Consider the following 8,799-nt stretch of genomic DNA (forward strand, 5'->3'; position numbering starts at 1 on the left):
TATGTATTGATTGCGGCATGGGCGGAGCCGAGTGGAGGCCAAACTAGGCACTGCTCCTTAATCTGTGAAGATTTTCCCAATACTCTCCCACTGCACGCGACGCCTACACATGTGCTTGCCTCTAACTCTATACATGCAAGAGCACCAACTGCTCGTATGTCTCTCCGTATTGGCTCATATATTTTAGCCTTGAGTTGAGTACGTTTGTCGCCTCCGATCCTTTGTACTCATTCTTAATGAAATCTGGGATTATTGTGAATGTTGCAACTAGAGAGTAAGTTTAGCACTGCCTGCACCGGATTGGACCCCCTTGATCTTTAGCTCACCCTCCGCCTATTTTCAGCCTATCATTGAGAGAAGGCGGCCTGCTATTGGTCCAGTGTCTTGCAAACGGATAAGCGCGCGCAGAGCAAAGTGCTCCGACTATTGACAGCAATATATACAGTACTAGGAATATTACTTCATCAACATGTCCCCTGCCCTCACGAGCAGGGTCATGGCTACAGTGGAAGGACAGAGGGCAATGCTGCTCCTGCTGCTCCTCGTCCTTGCCCACATGAGCCTCACCGGCTCTAGCCCTCCGCCGGATCCCGTAGCCTGCACCGACGGCGCCTCCAACTGCACCGTCACCAACGCATATGCCTCCTTCCCGGACCGCAGAACCTGCCACGCGGCCAGAGCCGCCTACCCACGCAGCGAGCAGGAGCTCGTCGCGGCCGTGGCGGCCGCGGTGGCGGCCAAGCGTAAGGTGAGGGTCGCCACGAGGTACTCCCACAGCTTCACCAAGCTGGTCTGCCCCGGCGGCAGCACCGGCGCCATCATCAGCACGCGGTGGCTCAACCGGACCGTGCGGGTCGACGCCGGGAAGCGGCTCATCACGGTGGAGAGCGGCGTGGTCCTCAGGGACCTCATCCGTGCCGCCGCCGCGGCGGGGCTCTCGCTGCCTTACACGCCGTACTGGTACGGCCTCACCGTCGGCGGCCTCCTGGCGACCGGCGCGCACGGCAGCTCGTTGTGGGGAAAGGGGGGCGCCGTGCACGAGTCCGTGGTGGCGCTGAGGATCGTGACGCCGGCACCGGCAAGCCAGGGCTTCGCCACGGTGAGGGAGCTCGGCACCGGCCACCCGGACCTCAACGCCGCCAAGGTATCCCTCGGAGTCCTCGGCGTCATCTCTCAGGTACTGAGACTCTGCACTTACCCTTCCTTATGAATTGTATTGGTTTTCTTTTTGAAGATCTCGTTGTTTCGACCCACAACGAAATTTTAATCTCGTATCTTGTTACAATCTTTTTTTTTTGCCTAGAATTACTATGTATAGTACAAATTTTAAACAACGAACGAGCGATTATGCACCCAAAAAAACTAGCCAAGGGATCATCGCCTTCCTCACTACTCTCTTTTTTTATGGGCACTATTTTTTTTTTGCGAGGATTTTTTGATGGGCACTAAGTACTCTCTAGATGCACCCTACGTGGAGGTATATATCCACCTTTTATTACTTTAGCTGCTCGAAACAGTTCAACTATTGGAAATCTTTTATCATCAAGCAGCTGGGTATTAATAATCATTCTATTCCCTCCCAATAGGTACCTCCGTAACCGTAATCCATGGATCAAACAGCTCTCTAAGTAGGGGCGGATCTAGGGGCCTAAGATTCAGCCCAACAACTCTCATCTCCTGATTTTTCTATTGTTGACGGCACATTTAAACTTGCTTGTAATAATTATTTTCTTATGTACAATAATTGATACTCGAGTTGAGAAGGTGAAAACTGAAGAATTACAATTTTATAGAATTACATTGACTTATTAAAAAAATATTTAAAAATTTTCTCCATTGGACCACCCTAATATCAAATCCTAGATTCGCCACTGCCCCTAAGGTTTCATCAACAAACTTTTAACTATCTGGTTGTAATAATCTCTAGATCAAACCCAGCTTTTAACTAGTTTTGACTGATCCGATCCAAACGGTCCAATATAAAAGATTAGTTTGGACCAATATCCTCACAGCCAACCATTGTATTGACAGACAAAATTGGCGGTTATTTTTAGTTCAATAGTTTTGGAGAACTAGGTGAGTAGATTTAGCTGAAGAATGGTAAAGCTCAAAATTTTGTAGTAGATCATATGGACAATATATTGGATTGTGCAGTTAAAAGGCTACACAGATAACCAAGTCAACCGAGGGTCGAAGTATCATTCATCTGGTAGGGAGCCAAGGAATTTTGACACCTTGGAAGAAATGCTATGCACAATTGGAAAACTAAATTCGGGTGAAAAAGAAAACACCCCCACACCCAAATTTCTAGTTGCAGTCGATTCATATTGGATTTTCAATTAACTTTGTACCAGCGTTATAGTGATTAATTTTGTTGTAGTTTCCATGTAGAATAGGTGTAACTAAAAACTCAGGTATGGTTCTCCTCCATTATTATACCCAAATCTTTTACAATACCTTTAATCTAGGTATGGAACTCCTCTAAAATACTTGAATTTTTTCTACCTTTAATCGAGGTGTAAGGGAAAATTTTCACAGGTTGTGTCGGTGGGCTTTTAGCAATTTTGTCCTGAAGGATAATGGAAAGTGTCGTTTAGCATTTCCATGGGACCATGCGTCGTACGTAGGTCCAAAACATTGGTGCACCAATAATAACAAGACGTGTGGTGTCTCATTTTATTTAGATCCCTAATAGGTACCGTCCCAATTAATGGTGACAATGCTAGGTACACACCGTTCCAATTAATCGTGGTGTATGACATGATGTATCACATTCTACCAACTAGCGTAGGAGTCGGCAGCTTCAGTTCACACGCGGAACACGTGGTTGCTCTGCCTGCGCAGGTTACCCTGTCTCTGCAGCCGCTGTTCAAGCGGTCGCTCTCGTTCGTGAAACGCGACGAGTCGGACCTGGCGGCGCAAGTGGCCGCGTGGGGCTACCTCCACGAATTCGGCGACATCACGTGGCTGCCGGAGGAGGGCAAGGTGATCTACCGCGAGGACGACCGTGTCGACGCTTCGTCGCCGGGCAATGGCCTCAACGACAACCTCGGCTTCCGGCCCTTCTCAGCTTCCAGCCTCGTCGCCCAAAGGATCCAGGGTGCGCGACGTCGTCGTACCTGCTCACGCGCACCGTCCGCACCATGCACGTTTACTAACAGATAGGTACCGCATGCGTGTAGATGAGCGTCTGGAGAAGAACGGCACAGACACCGCCCGGTGCTCGGCGACGCGGTTTTCAGCGGCGTACCTGTTCAGCCAAGCATACGGCCTCACCAACGACGGCGTCAACTTCACGGGGTACCCGGTGGTAGGGTACCAGCACCGGATGCAGGCGTCCGGCACATGCCTTGACACGAAGGACGACGGGCTCCAGACCGTGTGCTACTGGGACCCGCGCATCCGGGGGCCCTTCTTCTACAACACCGGCTTCAGCATCCCGCTCTCCCGGGCACCCGCGTTCGTCGCCGACTTGAAGAGGCTGCGGGACCTCAACCCGCAGGCATTCTGCGTGCTCGGCACCTCGGGCGTGCTCATGCGCTACGTCAGGGCCTCCACCGCCTACCTCGGGAAGCCGGTGGACTCCGTCGCCGTCGACATCGACTACTACCGGAGCCACGCGAGCGGCACGCCACGCGCGCACGCCGACATGATCGACGAGATAGAGCAGATGGCCCTGCACAAGTACGGCGGCGTCCCGCACTGGGGCAAGAACCGCAACTTCGCCTTCCATGGCGCCATCGCCAAGTTTCCCAAGGCCTCCGAGTTCCTCAAGGTGAAGCACAGGTACGATCCGGAGGGGACGTTTTCGAGCGAGTGGAGCGATCAGGTCCTGGGCATCAAAGGAAGCGCAAACATACTGGAGAAGGGCTGCGCCATGGAAGGGCTTTGTGTCTGCTCCGATGACTCGCACTGCGCGCCAGAGAAAGGCTACCGCTGCCGGCCAGGGAAGGTGTACACCGAAGCGAGGGTTTGTGCTCGTTGATGTTCCAGCCAACGCTGCGTTGAAGTCTGAACCTGTATGAAATCGGGCAGGAGCAGTGCTCCTTGCTGATGAACTTATGTGCTTGGTCCTGTTAACAATAAAGCATACCAACAGGGGAGAGCATCCCTGTATCTCTAAATAAATATAAAAAAGAAGAAGCCTGCATCTCAGTTGGTGCATCTCCATGGATGATTTTGTCTCTTCGTTCAACAGTTAAGATCACTTCTCAGTAGAAAAGAGAAGCAAACAAAACCTTTGCCTCCTCTTTCGCTGGTAGTAGACATCAACTGCACAGTGAGGAGAGAGCACACAACAGAACCAAGAAAGGAAAGGAAGAAAATGTAAGGAGAACCCGTCTAGATTTTAAGGGACGAATCGAATCTCGAACCTTTTTATCTTCCTATACTTCATATATATCTGCAACTTCATTTTTTACATTATTACTTCCTGCTCTTTAATTTGCATACAGGGATAGTCTTCTACCTTCCTGGCGAGATCAATCATATTTTCGTATCATCAACATCAAGCTTCCACCAATCAGATTTGACCTCCTATAAGAGATAGGGCCAAATGAATCCATCTACAACACGAAAATAATTGTAAGCCTAATTAAGGCACTTTTCTAACTTTTTTTTGCTAAACACGGTTAGACGCAGGCGCTAACATGCGTGTACACCCTGTGCCAATATAAGTATATACATGCAACCATATCCCTATAAACCATTCAAGGCTAGGCCGGTGGATATTAAGATTAACAAAGTTACCACAAACAACTTGCTATTGCTGGAAAAATCATTGTTAATTCTCATAATAAATTTAGTGAAACATGAACATCTAGACGACATTAATCAAATTTGGATGGACATGTTTCACCATAAGTGTCACACCCTAAAATATTTAATTTTAGGATGTAAATATCTTTTAGAATGTGTTCATCCAACTTTAGAGTTTTTCGAGAATTTTCTGGAAATTATTCTCTTTTTGCGTAGAGCTAAATCCATTTATTCGAAAGCTCTAAAATCTTTTTCTTGGGCTCCGAGTATTTTATTTAGACTCATAGTGTCTTAGGTTTTCCCCCGAAATTTTTAGGATTCTTCAGGATATATTTTTCGTGGTTTAAAAGATTTATCTGGATTTTTCTAAATTGATTTTAAGCTAAAAATATCTTTTGGAAAGTAAATTCATTTTCTTTTCATCTCGTCGAGCTGGATTCAACTCGTTTTGGGTCTATTCCAATCCTAGAATCGTGCTGCATGCAAGCTTGAGTTCAACCACCGCCCCGATCTCATGGTTCGTTGTTTTTCCATCGACAAAAAGTAAATCAAAAGCTTCTCTTTGATGTACAGAAAAAACCTCCTTCTTTTCACCTTTTGCCTTTCCTATGTGAAGCTTGGTAGTTCGTCGAAGTTAGCTGACCGCCACTCGTCGTCAATCACCTTTCTTCGCCAACCTAGAGTTAAGAGTTTAGGTAGTTAACTAGAAGCCTTTCTGTTTGGCCTTTCTTTCTTTCTCTGTATAGTTCCTAATATCTCGTCGTAGTTGGACCAATTGGTTTCTTCAGTATCCGTTGTTTTTCCTCTATCCTATCCGAAACCATAAGATGCCCATCATGGTACCCATCCTCTAATCTTTCTTCTCGATCAAACCTTCCTCGAAACGGAATCGTAGCTCGATTTCAGCATTCTTTTTCAATGGTGCTCCGCTATCGTAACTGCCAACGACTCGGCCTGATCTCTCCCTTCTCTTTTTTGCACTCTCGAATAACCCGTTCATGTTCAACCAGCACTATCAGCTCGTTTTCATGTTCGGCCCTTACCCGAACTTGTTTCAGCCCATAACCGAACTCGCTCGCCCTCAAGTCTCGACGCGAGGTCGTTTCCTCCTTCCTTTACCTTTTTCCTTCCTCTCCCTGCTCGCTAAACCCTCAGCCCCGCACCCACCAGCAGCCGGCCTCAACCGAGTCCAGGTGCTGCACGACGACCCCTTTTCCTTGGCTTGCGCACCACGCCGACCTAGGGTTGCATCCCCTATAAAGTCCGAGTGTTCGAGCCCCTATGTCATTGCTACGTCGTCTCCCCTTGAGCGCTCGAGCTCCTATGTCCTTGCTGCATCGCCCAGCCTAGCACCTCCGTGTCTCTCGCGCAGCGCCACCACCAAGAGCCAAGCAAAGGCCACCGGCGCCCACCGCTGTATCGTGCCCCCTCTGCCCTGCAGCTGCGGCCCCTGCCGCCGCACGCTCTCCTACTCGCGCGCCACCAGGAGTGCCACCGCCCCTCACGCCTCTGCGCACGTGAGGCCCAGTGTTTTGCCCCTGCCCTACCGCCGCCAGCCCGAGTCCCTGCGCCGCACCTTGCCTCTCCCCTGCCCGCCTCCTCCTGCACCGCCTTGCGCATCCCCTGGTGCCCAGGGCCACCGCGAGGAACAGAAGATGAGCAGTGCGTTGCTGCCTCTTCCCGGTGAGATTCCCGCCACCACGGTGCCTCTCTACCATGGGTAAGAGATGAAATCGGAATCCTCTCATCATCCTTTTTCTTTTACCCCGCTCCTCGCGATCTCCCTTATCCTAGAACGATGGGAATTTGCAAAACAGTAGCTGCCGGCCACTATGGCTGTGCTGTGAAGCTTTTGCAATTTAGTCCTCTCAAAATCTTATAATTCCTGCAGTATTTCGTGCGTCTTGCAAACTTCGCAGAAAACCCTCTAGATCTATTGCATCTTTTCAACCCAGCCCCACCCATGGTCTTTTTCAGATCTAACCCTAAACTTTTCTTTATTTGCGAGCACTATTTTTTGTGCCTTGCAGATCTTTCCTGCTAGCCCCTGAAATCTATAGTTAATTATGTATAGTTCCTTGCAACCTTGTTTCGTGCGTAGTTTCCTCGTTTTAAATCCGTTTCGATCTATTCTTTTTGCGTTAGTCTTCTAAAACCCTAAGCTATTGCTTTGTAGCATTGTTGTATCATAGTTCCTATTTTTAAAATTAAATTTCAATTTAATTTGAATAATATCCGCTCATCTAGTTTTCCTAAATAAAATCTAATTAAGTCTTTGCTCCGGTTTTCATAATTAATGTTAATTTGATTAATATCAACTTAAATGTGTTTTAGTTATAATTTGTTTAGTTCAACACGAACCATAAAGTTCGACATTTAGACGCTCTCACCAATTTCTTTTCTAATTAATTGTTTAATTAAGATAATTTGTACATAGACAATTATATATAAAATTTGACTAAGTTGTAGTTCGTCTTTACAAACGCAAATATAATATGAGTTAATTATAATTAGGGGTATTCTCTTTTGAATATAGTTTACATTAGTTTTCTAAATTAAAATGAATAAAGCTTATAGTTTTTTTCTCTTTTATAACATAAATCTTCCGATAGCTGTTTCTTTTCAAGGGTACCTCCGTTTTCCGCATTTCTTACGCTCTCTTGACCGTAGCAACGAGTCCTATCTTTTTGCATGCTCTTTCAAAGCTTTTTTTTGTTTGGTGTATCTGTTCTTAGTTGTTTTTGTTTGTTTGCTTGCTTGAATGCTTGGGTCCGATGCTCGTTTGACGTTAGAAGGAGCGCGATCAAAGAGTTTTGAAGATTAAGAGTTCCAAGAACAAGAGTTGAAGACTCTGAGTAGCTATTCTCTAAAAGAAAGGCAGCTGTTTCCTTGATCATTCTTTTATCCTAATAATCACAATAAATATAACTTTTCTATATCCATGCATGTGTTCTAATTTTGATAGATTCTAATTAAGGATATGCTTAATCTTTATGATCATTCCTTGTCAACCTGGGTTTTACCTTTACGTTGGGTAGCTATTGCTTAGTTGCTATAACTGGTTCTGGTTTGATGACAACAATGATGATATTACACCTGTTTTATCCATATTCATACTCTTTGTATTATTAATCACAAGATCATATGTTTTAATCGGAACATGAAGAACCACTTAGAAAAATAGTGGAACCACAATACTATATGGCTATGGTTTTGACTAATTAATTAGAAACTCTAGCTTGTGATGATCTTACCGAAAGGGCAAGAGGGGAGTGTGTTAATGGAGTATAGCCCGGTCCTCTTGAGGCTTAGATATGATCCTGATTAAGGTGTCTTTCTCATTAGGGAGGGTTATGTCCACTGCAGCCTGAAACCTTAGCGGATTGTCATAAGTTAGGGAATCTTTATAAAAGTCTCGTAGTAAATCGCTTGCCACTCACCTCGGAAGTGTTTAAGAGGCCAGCTACCTCGGGAGACACGAATTGTGGGTAAAGTGTACAGCCTCTGCAAAGTGAAAACTGATATATCAGCCGTGCTCACGGTTAAGAGCGGATTGGACCCTCACATGATTAATAAATTTGAAGATGAATTAAATCGTGAACCATGTATATGGTTTTGGATATGCTTATGCTGTATCTCTTCTCTCTCTTTTAATATAGATTTTGGTATGAACTTATACTTTAGTAATCAAGTGCTAATAAAATTTGACCAACTAAAATTGCTTATCGCAGTACGCCAGTCAGCCTTTCCCTACTTTTGGCCTTCATGTCATATAATTCCCAACATTTGCTGAGTACCAACCATAAGTGTACTCACGCTTGTTATAATTGCTGCTCAGAAGAGAAAGTTGATATGAAGTCTTTTGAAGATGATGCTGAGTTCTAGGCCTACACAACCCCCGGTCGATTGCCTGTGAAGTTTGGAGTCTTCATTTCCATGATAAGCTGTATAACTCTGATAATCTTTATAGTCTTTTAATTTTCTTTTCGTGATACTGTTGTTGCTGATTATTCACTGATGAAGTCACTATATGTATGTAAC

General features: G+C 45.9%; 1 protein-coding gene across 2 annotated transcripts; it reads left to right on the forward strand.

Moving 5' to 3' along the window:
* Positions 1-447: 447 nt before the first annotated feature.
* Positions 448-4,170, forward strand: LOC112896569 (L-gulonolactone oxidase 2-like). 2 transcript variants are annotated; one of them, XM_025964585.1, is made up of 4 exons: positions 448-1,177; positions 1,430-1,477; positions 2,845-3,100; positions 3,183-4,170. In XM_025964585.1, the coding sequence occupies exons 1-4, from the start codon at positions 470-472 to the stop codon at positions 3,983-3,985; spliced, it is 1,815 nt and encodes a 604-aa protein (XP_025820370.1). In that variant the 5' UTR covers positions 448-469; the 3' UTR covers positions 3,986-4,170. The 2 variants fall into 2 exon arrangements, with proteins under 2 accessions (XP_025820370.1, XP_025820371.1); XM_025964586.1 differs by lacking the exon at positions 1,430-1,477 and having other exon boundaries at positions 449-1,177.
* The last annotated feature ends 4,629 nt before the right edge of the window (positions 4,171-8,799 follow it).

Source organism: Panicum hallii, chromosome 6 (genome assembly GCF_002211085.1).
Source record: "Panicum hallii strain FIL2 chromosome 6, PHallii_v3.1, whole genome shotgun sequence".
NCBI lineage: Eukaryota > Viridiplantae > Streptophyta > Magnoliopsida > Poales > Poaceae > Panicum > Panicum hallii.